This window comes from Myotis davidii, unplaced genomic scaffold (genome assembly GCF_000327345.1).
Source record: "Myotis davidii unplaced genomic scaffold, ASM32734v1 scaffold266, whole genome shotgun sequence".
NCBI lineage: Eukaryota > Metazoa > Chordata > Mammalia > Chiroptera > Vespertilionidae > Myotis > Myotis davidii.
This window is the reverse complement of record NW_006300032.1, coordinates 3506178-3521500: the sequence shown is the minus strand read 5'-3', so window position 1 is coordinate 3521500 and position 15323 is coordinate 3506178. Positions and strand designations below refer to the sequence as shown.

Genomic DNA, 15323 nt, shown 5'->3' with positions numbered 1-15323 from the left:
CTGTATATAATGTATCTTTTTACCTAAGTTGTATTTATGATATTTTCTTTGATTTTCTCAGCAATTCTACTATGATGTGATAAAGGATGCTTTTCCTTGAATTTATCCTGCTTGGATTTTGCCCAGCTTCCTAGATCTATAGGCTGTTTTGTTTGTTTTGTCAGATTTGGATAATATTTGGCCATTAATTTTGAAAAAATTTTTCTGTTATATCACTTCTCTTCTCTCTTCAGATTCCAATCAACAGTATGTTACACTGCTCAACGCTATTCCACAGGGCACTGATATTTAATTTCCTTCTCAATTATTTTCTTTCCTCTGCTTGAATCTGGATGCTTTCTAATAATTCATTTTCAAATTTATTTATCCTCTTATATTGTGTCCTACCTGCTATTGATCCCATCTGATGAAATTTTGACTTTAGTTCTAAAATTTTCCTTTGGTTCTTTTCTAGTTTACATATATCTTTGATAATTCTTCATATTTTCACTCACAATATCCATCCTTTCCAGTAGTCTTTACTATTACATCTACATAGTAAGTTTTGTTATCTGGCAGAGTAAGTCCCTCCATGTTGTTCTCCAAAATTGCTTTGCCTATTTTTGGTCCTTTATTTTTCAAATAAATTTTAGAATAAATTTGTCAAATTACATAAAAAGCCTGCTGAGGATAATGACATCTTTATTTATTTATTTATTTTTGATTATTACATCTTTAAAGTATCAAGTCTTCTCATCCACAAACATGGTATATTTTCCCATTCATTCAGCTCTTCTTTCATGTCTTTAATAAACCTTTATAAATTTTCCACAAACTTATATTTCTGTCATATTACATACAAAATATCTTTTTAAAATTATATTAAAAATATCTTTTCATCTAATGTATCCCAATTTACTCTGCCATATTAAATGAATTTCATCGAACTTGGTTACTAAAGCTATAAATTCTAAGGTACATTTCATAACACATAATCTAAATGATAATAATAATTTAACTCTTCAATTTGCAAACATTTTTTATGTCATACATTTGTCAAACATCTTATCCTCCGTACTCACCAAAAAGCTCCATTGTCTCTACTTTCAGTGTCCATGAAATTAGAGTCCAAAAACATGTCTTTGTAGATTCGACCAACTAGGCAATACATATCTGAAGCAACTTGCCCTTCACTTTGCACCAGGGGAATCATAATATCAAGAGCTTTTGCTCTATCTCCAGGGAGATTTCTCCTAAGGTAGGGGGAGAAAAACATCTTGTTTCAATACAGATTAGGTCAATTATCTTTTAAAAAAATATTTTTATTGATTCCAGAGAGGAAGGGAGAGGGAGAGATAGAAACATTGATGATGAGAGAGAATCATTGATTCACTGCCTCTTGCACGCCTCACACTGGGGATTGAGCCCACAACCTAGGCATGTGCCCTTGAGCAGAATCGAACCTGGGACCCTTCAGTCCGCAGGCCGACACTCTATCCACTGAGTCAAACCAAGTAGGACAATTATCTTTTTAAAATTCTAATATATTTATTCACACTAGGCAGAATAAAAACAATTAGACTTTGAGAGTCCTCTGTAAGCCTCTGTCCCAACCCTTTCTGTTTTTTAATCCTACTGCTTGTCTCCTGGTTCTAACAAGGATCTCCCTTGAATTGCTTTTCTGATAACGGTGATGGTTTGTTCTTACCTATCCATAGTCCTTCCAATTTCCCTGCAGTCTATATGCAAGTTCAAGCTGGTGAAGTGAGATTAGGAATGCAGTTTGTGGCCACAAATGGAGCAGAGTCAACTAATCCAAACAGGGACAAAACCCCGACTTTAGGTTTTAATGGCTTTTGCTCCAAAACACTGAGCAAAGTAATTCACAGACAATACCAACAAGTCAACTTTAACCCAAGGATTGCCTGATTTCTATGTGTGACCAATCAATTATTTAAAAAGCTGCTTTGTGTAGCTCATTCTAAAACAGCAAGTATGTATGTTGTGTGCCATGATGGGGACAGAAGGGAGAGAGGCAGGACTAGAAGCAGCAGAATTAGTCCTGGACCTAGAAGATTCATGGACACATGATCTATGATTATAATTAGGTGTGTTCAGAGCAGTCCTAGTGAAAATATTATCTGGTTCAGAATATGTTCACCTAGACATAACTACCCTTAAACCTATTTTAGTCAATTTAAAAATATATATATTTTTATTGACTTCAGAGAGGAAGGGAGAGAAAGAGAGACAGAAACATCAAAGGTGAGAGAGAATCATTGATCGGTTGCCGCGTGCATGCCCTACATTGGGGATCAAGCCTGCAACTCAAGCACATGCCCTGAGCGAGAATTGAACCATGACCTCCTGGTTCATAGGTCGCCACTCACCCACTGAGCCATGCCAGCCAGGCCTATTTTAGTCAATTTTTGCGTGGATAACCACTTGGTATTGAGTATGTTTGCTTAAAGTAATATCATATTCTTGTAATTTAAAAAATTCTAAAAACATGTAAATAGCAGATATAACCTTTGACAGAGAAGAATTTTAAGGATTTTATTATTAAAAGATTGCGACTTTTTTTATTACTAACAAAAAATCATAAAATAATAAAAATTCATGCTTCCTATATTTTACATGGTTGAAGTGGAAATATTAATATTGTATTCTTATAGGGAGTGGATGCAGGGCTAAAGCAAAAAAATATACCCTAGAAAGAATATACAGGTTAAAAAATAATAAGCTAGCACATTGTGAACAGGAATTTTTCTTCTTACCTATTCAGTGCAAATGCATAATGAAACTTCACATGATGATGGGAGGCCAAATCAAAGGTTGGCAGCTTCTCTAAAGTCTCTACCAGCTTCACAATAGAATCATATTCCTTTAAACAGGAAAAGAACAGCATAGAATTAAACCAGTAGGAGAAAGTTCTGACAATGATATGCTTTTTGACAACCAGATATCTTAATCTGAGTAGGGCATCAAAAACAGAACTAAAATCCAAGGAATACTTTGAAAAAGGTACAACCAAGAAGAAACTTTAAAAAAAAATAAGGGTTTTGATTATATAGATTAAAACACTGGAAGTACAGTTACCACATCTAACCAGCAAAACAATAAACCATCTAGCATGATAATGCTATACTGACTTAATATGGTTGTACCTCTCCATGGGGCCAGATTCCTGGCATGCAGTGTCCTATCAATTACTTTCAGAAAAATAATTTCCAAAATATCAAGAACATGGAGCAACTGATTGAACTTCTGTTATCATCAACAAAACAACTTCATTTCTTTCTTTTTTAAAAACTATATTTTACTGATTTTTACAGAGAGGAAGGGAGAGGGACAGAGAGTTAGAAACATCATTCAGCTGCCTCCTGCACATCTCCTACGGGGGATGTGCCCGCAACCAAGGTACATGCCCTTGACTGGAATCGAACCTGGGACCCTTCAGTCCGCAGGCCAATGCTCTATTCACTGAGCCAAACTGGTTAGGGCAAAACAACTTCATTTCAACATGAATAAGCTACTCTAGCCATAGGATCCTAAGTGCCACACTTCTCCACATGAACGAATCTCTGCTGTTCTTAACTTAGGCTTGAAAGACTGAAAATAAGAAACCAGAACTCACTTAAATTTTACTGTAAAAATCTAATGGCAAATCTCCAACTCAGAGAAAGTTTCATTCTATTTACCATATTTTTACAATTCCAAGACATGTCAATAAAATAGTAGGGAATGTGAGTGTGTTTTATATTATATATTTTAAAAGTTCTTTTTACAGGGATGTAAAAGTACAGCATAGGGAACATAATGAACAATATTGTGATAACTATGTGGGGTGATCACATTGTAAGTTATCAAAATGTCTGATCATTATGTTGTGTAGCTAAAACATATTATATGTCAACAGTAATTAAAAAATTAAAAATAAAGTTATTTTTTAAATTAATCAATTGCATATTTCTTCCTTCTGGCTATCTATTTCAAGCAACATAATTTCAATAAAGATATGTCTAAAAAAACTCTCAAAATTTTGGCTATTTGCCAAAACAAAGCTTTTACTTATTGACTGGCAGGTAATAGAACAGATTGTCCCTGGGTTAGCTATGCTTGCAGATTTGTCTTTAAGTCCCTCTGGAGGAAAAAGACCTTTATAATACAAGTCTTTTCATAATCACTAACTGTTACTCATATGAATCTATCTCGTTCATCATAAAATCTTGGGACAGAAAGCATACAAGAGTCAATAAAAAATTACATATACTAACATGAATGACATAGAAAACTGAAATTTGATGTTGATACTCCCATATATTTCCAATATACTAGTACTACATGGAAAAGATTTTAAGCATCTTCTTACCTGTATATCTCTGTAGGAAAGTAACAGATTTATGACAATATCTGCTGTCAAGACTTCGATATTATCTAATCGCTGCCGAATTCTTGCCAATTCAGCTGCCAGTTCTTTGCCAGTGTATAAATCACGAGCTTTCCTGATATCATTGAGTATAGATTCCCGGAAATACTGGCTAATGGGAAAACACATGTCAAAGACTTAATACTAGAAAGAATTTCAATGAAAAGTAATAATGTCATATGGAAAAGAATGGCATTTGCATCATTGGTAGCTTTCAATTCATTGAGATGCACAGAATGAACACCTCATATAAGTAGCATTATTAAGAAATCTGGAAGTCCTATATTTCTATTGACACTCTGCCTTGCTTCAGGAAGAATTAAAGGTAGATATCCTATGTTAATGAATTTCCCAAGAACTTGTAATGAACCATTTAAAATGCCCAAACTTTATTTTTAATTTTATGGTTTTGAGTATAAATATTCTAAATAAATTAAGGTGTGCCTATGATTTGAACATAATATTACCTTTACTTTCTGACTCAGCATCATCATTTAACAATATAAATTACCCTTAAATAAAAATAAATAAGAAGCCATATAATATTATATTTAAATAAAATATAATAATGCTCTCAGCAATTTTTGCAGAGTTCTTGATCTTAAAATAAAAGTCCCTGGACATTTACTAGGATAATGTTTCTCCACTTTAAATTTATTTTTCTCTCTACTATCAGTATAACACAGCAGTCCTTTATATTTCTGATTTCAAGTTAGTCTGTGAATAAGTGAATAAAAAGCAACATGTCGACTACGGGGTATCTATTTTATTCACTAGAGGATATTATACAGTTTTCTTATATAAAGAAAACTGTATAATACACACTGGCTGCTGTGTACTATATCTAAGAAACATCTCATCACATGCACAAATAAGTAGACTAACACTTCATTTATTAAACTTACCTGGAGCCAGCTTGTGCCACGTTCAGAAGTTGAATGAAACGATCCACAAGAGGTAAGCAGATGGGTCCCAGAAGCAGCTCGAAGTTGGACTGCATGAGTTCTGACAACCCCTTCATGAAGCTACAGTCACAGCAGTAGACCTTGTTGTGCGGAGTCACCATGTACGGGACGAACGTGTAATTCCCAGTGCACATCTGTGGAGGGAGGCACCAGGAGGCGGTGAGCCAGCCTGTAGACTCCACACTAGCGTAACCCAAGCCTTACTTAAGTGAGCATTTTAAATAATAATTCTGAATGTGACAGGAAAGAGAAAAGCCTCATTTTTTATTTATGACCTATGAAAATGGAAATTTCCTCCAATTTCTTTAATTGCTTACTTCAAGTAATGAGGACTTACAGATGATTCAAAAAACAGTATGGCACAGTTTCTATCAATGAATTTAAATATTCACCATCTCTCAGGGCTGAGGCATATGATATATGTTATAGGAAAAACAGTGTAATTTAAAACACGGCCTTCTGCCTTCAGGGAACTTAAAATGTTAATCAGAGAGATACAACGCAAATACAGGGAAATAATAAGAACTAACATTTAAGGGCTGCTAATGTGACAGAACTAAGCTACTCCCCTCCAGGCCGCTGTGTCTCAGTCATGGCTCCATTAGTCTCCCAGTTTCTAAAACTAGAGATGTAAAAGTTATCCTTGATGCTTCCATCCTTTAACTCCGACATCCTATCAAAATCCTATCTATTCTACCTCTAAAATATATCTCACATTTGTCCATTCCCCTCCATCTTCTCACCAGCACTACAGACCATCAGTGCCACTAACATACCGGCCTGAACCAGTCTCCCTGCTTCCACTCCTGCCCTCAATCTATTGCCTACCCAGCCGCCAAAGTGATCCTTTTACAGCCCATATCAGATCACTTCCCTCAGCTGTTTAAAGCCCTCTCCCGTGCTCCTGAGGTGAAGAGAAAACATATCACTGTAGTACAAAGGCCTGACTATCCAAATTCTGCCTTTCTCTAATGCCAGCCCATGCGGCTCTCCACTCACTCATCCTAATCTCTTCTCGGTTCCCGATGGCGCCAAGTGAGGGAACACTAGTGCAAACAAAAGCGGAGGTGGGAAGAGGAAAGGCAAAGTCACACTGGGCACCCCTGGGTGATAAGCAAGTCTGACCAGAGCTTCGGGCTCAGGGAAGGAGAGTGAAGGCAAAGCTGAGGATTTTAAATTACATATGCTGGGCAGGGAGAATCATGGAGGATTCAGAGCAGGAAAGAAAACACCATCAAGGCAGTGCATTCTGACAGTCTAGGCCAGAGGTGGGCAAACTTTTTGACTCGAGGGCCACAATGGGTTCTTAAACTGGACTGGAGGGCCGGAACAAAAGCATGGATGGAGTGTTTGTGTGAACTAATATAAATTCAAAGTAAACACCATTACATAAAAGGATACAGTCTTCTTTTTTTTTTTAGTTTTATTCATTTCAAATGGGCCGGATCCGGCCCATGGGCCATAGTTTGCCCACGGCTGGTCTAGGCAGAAAATTATGTAGGAAGCGACAAAGCATGACCAGACTGGCAGCAATAGCAATGGACACATGTCCTCAATGTCAAAAAGAAAGAATTATCTAGACCTGCCAACTGGTTACAGAGATTGAGAGAGGGGAAGAAGGAGCCAAAGGCGGCTCCACAGTAAGTAAGAACTCAGAAAGCAGAACCAGACTTAAGTACTTATGAGTACTTGTTATATATTAGGCAATTAATCAAACAGAACCTGACCTCCAGTTAGTATATGGGAAGAAGGTCACGAAGCTGAGGTTTGGCCCAACCGGAGTGGCTCAGTAGTTGAACATCAACCTGTGAACCAGGAGGTCATGGTTTGATTCCCAGTCAGTGCACATGCCCAGGTTGCAGGCTCAATCCCCAGTGTGGGGCATGGAGGAGGCAGCTGATCAATAGTTATCTCTCCACATTGATGCTTCTATCTTTCCCTCTCCCTTCCTCTCTGAAGTCTCTCTGTATATATTTCAAAGAAGCTGAGGTTTGATTTGGAAGGGTGAAATGTTCACTTTTAGAGAGGTTAGGATTTCAGGGGAGCAGGATACCCAAAGAGAAAATATCCAAAAGAAAGTTAGAAATACACGATTGGAACATAAAAGAGTTTCAAGCAAAAATACAAACCTGGGGGAGACCTCTAAAAAGAAAGGACTGAACATTAGAATGAGTATGTGGAAAACTCTATTTAACGCTATCCCAGGGAGCACAGGGAGTTCCCAGCCACATCAGCATTACAGAGAACAAAACATCACTGCTCTGACCCTCAGGAATAAACTAATGAGAACAAACATTCATTTCCCACTTGCATGTGCCAGGGAATGAACGGTCATAGTTCACAACACCACTGAAGAAGCTGCCACTGTCTCCGTTTTCCAGGTGAGGAAACAGGTAAGGCTTTGAGAGGTCACAGCTGGTCTGTGCTGTGTGTGGGACGCCAGCCAGGGACTCTTTCTCCAGAGGGCTTGCCATTATCACTAGAGGGCTGGGCACCCTCCCCAGTGTCCTTTACATGCTGGCACACCAACCCTTTGCCTCAGGTCACCTTCCGTGAACCCTGCATGCGCCAAGTTACTGTCACATCGCAAACAGACAAGAAGTGCCAAATGCCCTAGTGGCCAGGCTTAATTATTTATGAACATTTTATTCTTTGAGGCACTGCGTGTATGTAGGGTAATGAAGCAGAAACCTGGCTTCCATTTAAAGTATGAGAAGAACTTCCAGAGGTTGACGTTTGATTTTGAAATCAAGAACACAAAGGTGTTCCTTGCCCAAGCTCTCCTTCGTGGAACAGTAATTGGAAGACCAGTCAGAAAGAGAGGAAATCCACATATCCTGCTTTAAAATGTTGCCAAGATTCCATAGCATGTCCACCGATGTAATCCTTTTAGCCAAGCCACTGCCCAGGCAGAAAGGAAAGGCACATACAGTAAGAGGCTGCTTTCCAAAGCTTCCAAAGCTTAAACTATGACTAGGTTATAAAAGAGCAACAGAAGCAGATGCTTCTGTGTTAGATAAGCACTATGCCAAAATCACCACAGAAAATGCTCTGAATCTTCTAAGTCACAAAAGTAGGGGAAAAAAGATGGGAAGACAATGAACTAGAAAAGTGATATTAGAGTTTCAGAATATTATTCTTCTGCTGATGGATCAAGTTCTGTATCCTCAGGAGCCTTAATACCATGTGCATTTGTGTATAAGACATGAAATCAAACACACTGTTGTTGCAATACTGGGCATTGGGGAATAACACATCTGTGCAAAAGGAATTCTGGGAGAGAATGACTATCAGATGTCCGGGTGTGTGCTGAGCAGTGTAGGGACAAAGAAAGACAAAAGGGAGTCATGCAAACAGCAGAGAAAAATCAATTCCTGAAATTGTCTTCTTCAAGACCCAAAAAATAAGGCTTCAGAATTCATGTTCACAGTACCCTGCATGCTAAGGTTTTTCTAAGTTCTTGGCCTCGCTGCACTTTATTGCCTATGTTTCTGAAGCAATAATTTTTTTTCCAATTTCCCATTGTTGATGTTAAAAACAGGAGAGGCTGAGGAGGCTCAGGAGGCACAGGCATATTACTAAGGGTGCAGTGGGGAAAAAGTGTGGGGGTTGGTTGTGGGATGTTGTGTTATTTTAAAAAATATATAAACTGCTGAGGAAAGCACTTTTTCAAAATAATATGGAAACATTTATTTCCCAAGTGGGCTCACATACAACTTAGAAATATTATTACTGCAATTTCTGTTTACAAGATTGTTACCAACCCCAGAGTGTGAAGTCACTAATAATCCAAAACAAAATAACAACTACTGTGTGCCCTGGCCAGGTGGCTCAGTTGGTTGGAGCACTGTCCTGTACAACAAAGGATTACAGGTTCGATTCCCAGTCAGGGTACATACCTAGGTTGCAGCTACGATCCTCAATCAGGGCACATACGGGAGGTAACCCACAAACTCCCTCTCTCTCTCTCTCTCTCTCTCTCTCTCTCTCTCTCTCTCTTCCACTCTCTCTCAAATCAATAAAAGCATATCCTCAGGTGAGGATTAAAAAAATACACAAACCAACCACTGTGTGATCAAGAACAGATGTCTCAGGTGCAAAAAATGCCTTTTATTAAGAAGATACTAATTCTACAATATTTAAACTGCTTTTAAAAGGAGAAAGACCATATTTCCTCAAATTTCAAAACACTAAGGCATGGTTATAAAATAGCAATGCCAATCCCCTGGGCCCATGCTTGTTTCCATGGCTATAAAAACCCACAGCTCAAAATCTAGTCTTATTCTAATTATCTTCACTGTTTTAATTAAAATAACACCAATTCTGTATTTAATTTAAAAAAAAACCATAAAAATGAACATGAGCATGTGTGGCAAATGAATTAAGTTTCTGGGAAGAAATGCCCTCAGCATTCAAACATATTGAAATACATGCTCAAAATACTCCACTTTGGATAAGGACAGCCAGCACCTAAACAGCAGCTTACTCAAATCAATGGCAACTTGGTCATCATGTGCAGTCTTTGGTCTTCTCCACACATCCAAACCTACCATGCAGGTCTCAGGTAGCACTTGCTACCTCCTCTGAAAGACCTCCCATGACTACTTGATGTAATGGTCACCCACTCTGTAGCATGTTGCCTTATGTTAATTTTCTAATTGGTTTGCTTGCTTATTTGTTTACTGGCTTTATCCCCTAAGTAGACTCTGGCACTTCTCATTTGTTGTCTCACAGAACAGCTATGAAATATGGTGGTTGTCACTTTCAACCTCCTTTGTGAATCCCTGTGGCACCAGCCCGAAGCTTTGCACATGGTACATGCTCAATCAATATTTGTTTAATGAAATCTGTTACACTGAATTGATGCATGAAGCAATAATTGTTCATTTCCTGTTGAATGCAGAGGCAACATTATTTATGCTGCAATGAGTCTCTGACCTGGTAAAATCTTAAACATAAGCTTTTACATTTCTGATCTAAGGAAAAAGCTATCAATTGTACTTTTAATGTTATCATCTTAAACTGAATCATGCAAATATTTGTAGTATATTATTTCTACTCTAAGTTGCAGAGATATATTCTTTAAAGTTTTCAAACACTGACTTACTTTCCAAAATGAAAAATGCAACCATTGGTATAACAGGTGACTCACCCGTATATTCTTTTTCTTCAGGCATTTAAACATTTTTTAAATTTATTTCTATCACTGTTTAACTTTTATTTAATTCTGTGTGGAAGGTAGGAGTTTTGTAGTGTTATCTCAAAAACAGATACAAGACTTAAGAACTTAAATCAATCTCTATTGATAAATAGATGATACATTAGATAGAATTATGCATATATAAATATATCTATATATGTGTATATATTTATATGTATATCTATAATTTGTATATATAGCTTATATTATATATGTGTAGATATATATACATACATGCATACACATGCATGTATCTGTGTGTATATATATGCTGCTTTAGTGTCATTTATAATTCTATAAAATTGGATATATTTTGCAAATATTTTCGAAAATGTAATTATGTACTTTAAAAAAGCAGGTATCAGTATAACCTCCCAATATTATAAATGAAATCTTACTATAAAGGAATATTTAGATAAAATAGTCATATTTATATGGATATATCAGAAACTCTAAAGAGATAGAAGTTAAAATGTTGTGGAGATGAAAATAATAAATTAGCTGATGGAAAAGAAAAGATAAAGTTTCTAGAAGAGTTAAGTAAAATACTCACAGTATTCTTCTGGCAAATGATTTCCTGGGGGGGAAAAAAAAGTAAAGAAGTCAATACAAAACTAATTAATTCAATTAATTAACTGAACCATACTTTATGGGAAATTTTGTATTAACAATTTTATTAGCAATTAGAGATTTCAGGGAGTGTAGAGTAAGTCTTTGCATCTGAGAAGTTTACAATCTGACAGAGCAGAGTCGGGATGGCACAAAAAACAGCACAAATGTGTAAAATCCCCAAACTGAATAATCTAAAAATCATTTTGGCAGAATACGTGCATGTAGAATTATTTTACCAGTCATGATCTTTTTGGAAACTGTTAAAATGAGTTTGTTTTCCCTAAATAAGTACAACCTCACTCATGCCCTGGGAGGAGACCAAGCAGCATGCTGCCTCCAGGGCAGCTGGAAATAAAGGGCATTGGCCACTTATCAAAATGGGCCAATCCACACATAGATAATAAGGCCATCTGTCAATAAATAGTCATAAATATGATCATGTGCTATTCAACAAGAAACAAAAGGCAATAAACATGTTACGGGCAGTATCCCTGTCTTTTAGGTTGTGAGGAATGAGATCAGGCAAATAATGTACCTGGTGCATAGAAAGCTCTTTTTTTTTTTAATATAGTTTATTGATTTTTTACAGAGAGGAAGGGAAAGGGATAGAGTTAGAAACATCAATGAGAGAGAAGCATTGATTAGCTGCCTCCTGCACACCCCCTATTGGGGATATGCCTGCAACCAAGGTATATGCCCTTGACTGGAATCGAACCTGGGGCCCTTTAGTCCCCAAGCCGACGCTCTATCCAATGAGCCAAACCATCTAGGGCAGAAAGCTCTTGATAAAGCTAACTATCATCATTATTATTCCTAGATGTTAAAGTGACTGGAAACATGGAGGAGAATCTAGAAAACCCTATGGTATAAAGCAGGGGTGGGCCAACTTTTTGACTTGAGGGCCACAATGGGTTCTTAAACTGGACCGGAGGGCCGGAACAAAAGCATGGATGGACTGTTTGTGTGAACTAATATAAATTCAAAGTAAACATCATTACATAAAAGGGTACGGTCTTTTTTTTCAATAGTTTTATTCATTTCAAACAGGCTGGATCCGGCCCGCGGGCTGTAGTTTGCCCACGGCTAGTATAAAGGCTTCACTGAGGGTGAAGAATCATAATTTAGAAAAAAGAAATAGAACAGTTTATTGGAAAAGGAGGTATGCATGTTGTCATGGAAACAGGAAATGTAAGACATTTGTGAAGCCTCAAGGGTGGCTAAGAAGAGGTGCCAGGCTCTAGCTGGTTTGGCTCAGTGGATAGAGCATCGCCCTGTGGACTGAAGGGTCCCAGGTTCGATTCTGGTCAAGGCCACGTGCCCAGGTTGTGGGCTCAATCCCCAGTAGGGGACATGTAGGAGGCAGCCAGTCAATGATTCTATCTCATCATTGATGTTTCTATCTCTCTCTCCCTCTCCCTTCCTCTTTGAAATATATATATATATATTTAAAAGAAGAGAAGCCAGCTGTAGCAGGTGAGAGAAGAGCCATACAAAACTCAGGGGACTAGCCATCATTCTTAATCCCAGGATCAACACAGCAAGGGAAACCAATGAGGACTTTGGCTTACAGCAGGATGTAAGACTTTTGAATGTTTAAGGATAACAGATAAGTAAACAAAAATCTATAAAGAAAGGAATTGTGCTGGGTAATTTTGAGAGCCATAAAATACATATAACTAAAATACCTTCAATACTTCACAATCTTGCTGATAAAAAGGACATGTACACATTTAAAAGGAAATATCATAAGCCTAGATGCACATGCATGTGTACACACACATGCTCAATGATGGCGAACCTTTTGAGCTCGGCATGTCAGCATCTTGAAAAACCCTAACTTAACTCTGGTGCCGTGTCACATACAGAAAGTTTTGATATTTGCAACCATAGTAAAACAAAGATTTATATTTTTGGTATTTATTTTATATATTTAAATGCCGTTTAACAAAGAAAAATCAACCCAAAAAAATGAGTTCGCGTGTCATAGGTTCGCCATCACTGTGCTAAAGAGCATATACATCAATGACTGGGGTTTCTAAGAGAAAGAAGATGTTACTAAGGATTGAGAAGATCAGCAGAGAGGGTAGAACTCAAGATTAGCCAACAAGAACAGACACAACTTCCCAAGGCAAGGCCGGGAGGTGAGGATCCAAGCTAGAGGACTAAGAACAGCAAAGGCCCATGTAGGGAAGAACAAATATCACTGACTAAAGAAGACAGTTCATTTGGGGAAGTACAGAAGAGAAAATTAAAGAAGCATTTGAAAAAGGTCTTAAATGTAATTATTAGACTAAAGCAGACAGTTCATTTTGGAAAGTACAAATAATAAGATTAGAAAGTCATTGAAGAGGATTTTGAATGCCAAAATATAGTACTCTGTTCTGTGGGCATTGGGCAATCAAAGTGTTTTTTAAGCTGAGCCATATACATAATGAAGTTTCAACACACAGGGAATACTTCTCTAACTGCAAAGGTTGGGAACAAAATAAATGTCTATCAACTAGAAACTGGTTAAATCAACTATGATATTGCCACACAATGAACTTCAATGCAGCCAAACAAAGAATGAGGAAGTTCTTTATGTAGTGATATGGAAAGATCTCCAAGATACACTGCTAAGTGATGAAAGTGCAAAGTACAGAATGGTGGTTTCTTTTAATCCTCACCCAAGGATATTTCTTTCATTGATTTTTAGGGAGAGTGAAAGGGAGGAAGGGGGGAGAAGGGGGAGCCGGGAGGAAAAGAGGGAGAAACATTGATGTGAGAGAGACACATTAATTGGTTGCCTCTCACACAAGCTTACAACCTAGGTAGGTGTCCTTGACCGGAATCACACCCACAACCTTTTGGTGGGTCCACGCTCTAACCACTGAGCACACTGGCCAGGGCTAGAATGATTTTTACTCTATGCTCCTATTTATGTATAAAAGGGAGAAAAAGAAAATTCTAAGGTGTACAATCATAAAGTATCTATGGAAGGAAGTCAAGAAACTAATAACAAACAGATGTTTCCATTGAAGAGGGGAGCTGGCTGGCTGAAGGACAAGGAAGGAGAGTGATTTCCCCTATACCACACCTTCTTTTGCACTTTAGAATTTTTAAATGTATTATCCAGGTGAATGTATTACCCAAGAAAGACAAATAAAAGGTAAACGTTGTTAATGTTTTAAAAATATTAACTAGGTGGTTGTATTAGTATAGGAGGGAAAATGTATTTAGGAAACAATTGCAAAAGTCCAGGGGCCTCACAATAAGGCCTTGGGCAATGGTGGTGTCAAGGGAGTGGAAATCAAGAGACAGATGAGAGACATTGTGGGGGAAGGTTGAAAGAGGTTTTTCTCACAGGTGCTTCACAAGCAGCTATTGTGTGCACACAATCAAGCCCACATGCACACACACATACATGCACAGGTCTCTGAACAAACTATTATTATAAAACTAGAGGCCTGGTGCACAAAAATTTGTGCACTGGGTCGGGGGGGGCGGTTCCTCAGCCCGGCCTATGCCCTCTTGCAGTATGGGACCCCTCAGAGAATGTCCACCTGCTGGCTTAGGCCCACTCCCTGGGGGATCAAGCCCAAGCTGGCAGTCAGACATCCCTCTGGCAGCCCAGCAGCCCTCAGGGGATGTCCACTTACAAGTAAGGAGCAGGCCTAAGCTGCAGTCAAACATCCTTAATGCTGCTGAGGAAGCGGGAGAGGCTCCCCCCAAAACTGCTGTACTGGCAGCCTTCAGCCTGGCTTGTGGCTGAGCAGAGCTCCCCCAGTGGGAGCACACTGACTACCAAGGGAAAGCTCCTGCATTGAGCATCTGCCCCCTGGTGGTCAGTGTGTGTCATAGTGACCAGTCATTCCCAGTCGTTCTGCTGTTAGGGTCAATTTGCATATTACCCTTTTACTATATAGGACAGAGGCCTGGTGCATGGGCGGGGACCTGCTGGTTTGCCCTGAAGTGTGTCTCGGATGAGGGTAGGGGTCCCACTGGGGTGCCTGGCCAGCCTGGGTGAGGGGCTGATGGCTGTTTGCAGGCTAGTCAAGACCCCCCTAGTGGGGACCCTCACCCCATGGAGGTTTGGCCAGCCTGGGTGAGGGGCTGATGGCTGTTTCCAGGCTGGTCACACCCCTTTTAGGGTGGGAGG

The 15323-nt window shown here is 38.5% G+C and overlaps 1 protein-coding gene across 1 annotated transcript in view; it reads right to left on the bottom strand.

Annotated features, from left to right (window-relative positions):
- MAP3K5 (mitogen-activated protein kinase kinase kinase 5) overlaps positions 1-15323 on the bottom strand; it is a 174906-nt gene that overhangs the window by 93243 nt on the left and 66340 nt on the right. Inside the window, exons 5-9 of the mRNA XM_015572060.1 lie at positions 11127-11150; positions 5314-5507; positions 4352-4520; positions 2757-2863; positions 1062-1232 (exon numbers count right to left, since the gene is read on the bottom strand). Of these exons, the coding sequence (XP_015427546.1) occupies positions 1062-1232; positions 2757-2863; positions 4352-4520; positions 5314-5507; positions 11127-11150 (665 nt within the window). The remainder of the gene's footprint in view (positions 1-1061; positions 1233-2756; positions 2864-4351; positions 4521-5313; positions 5508-11126; positions 11151-15323) is intronic.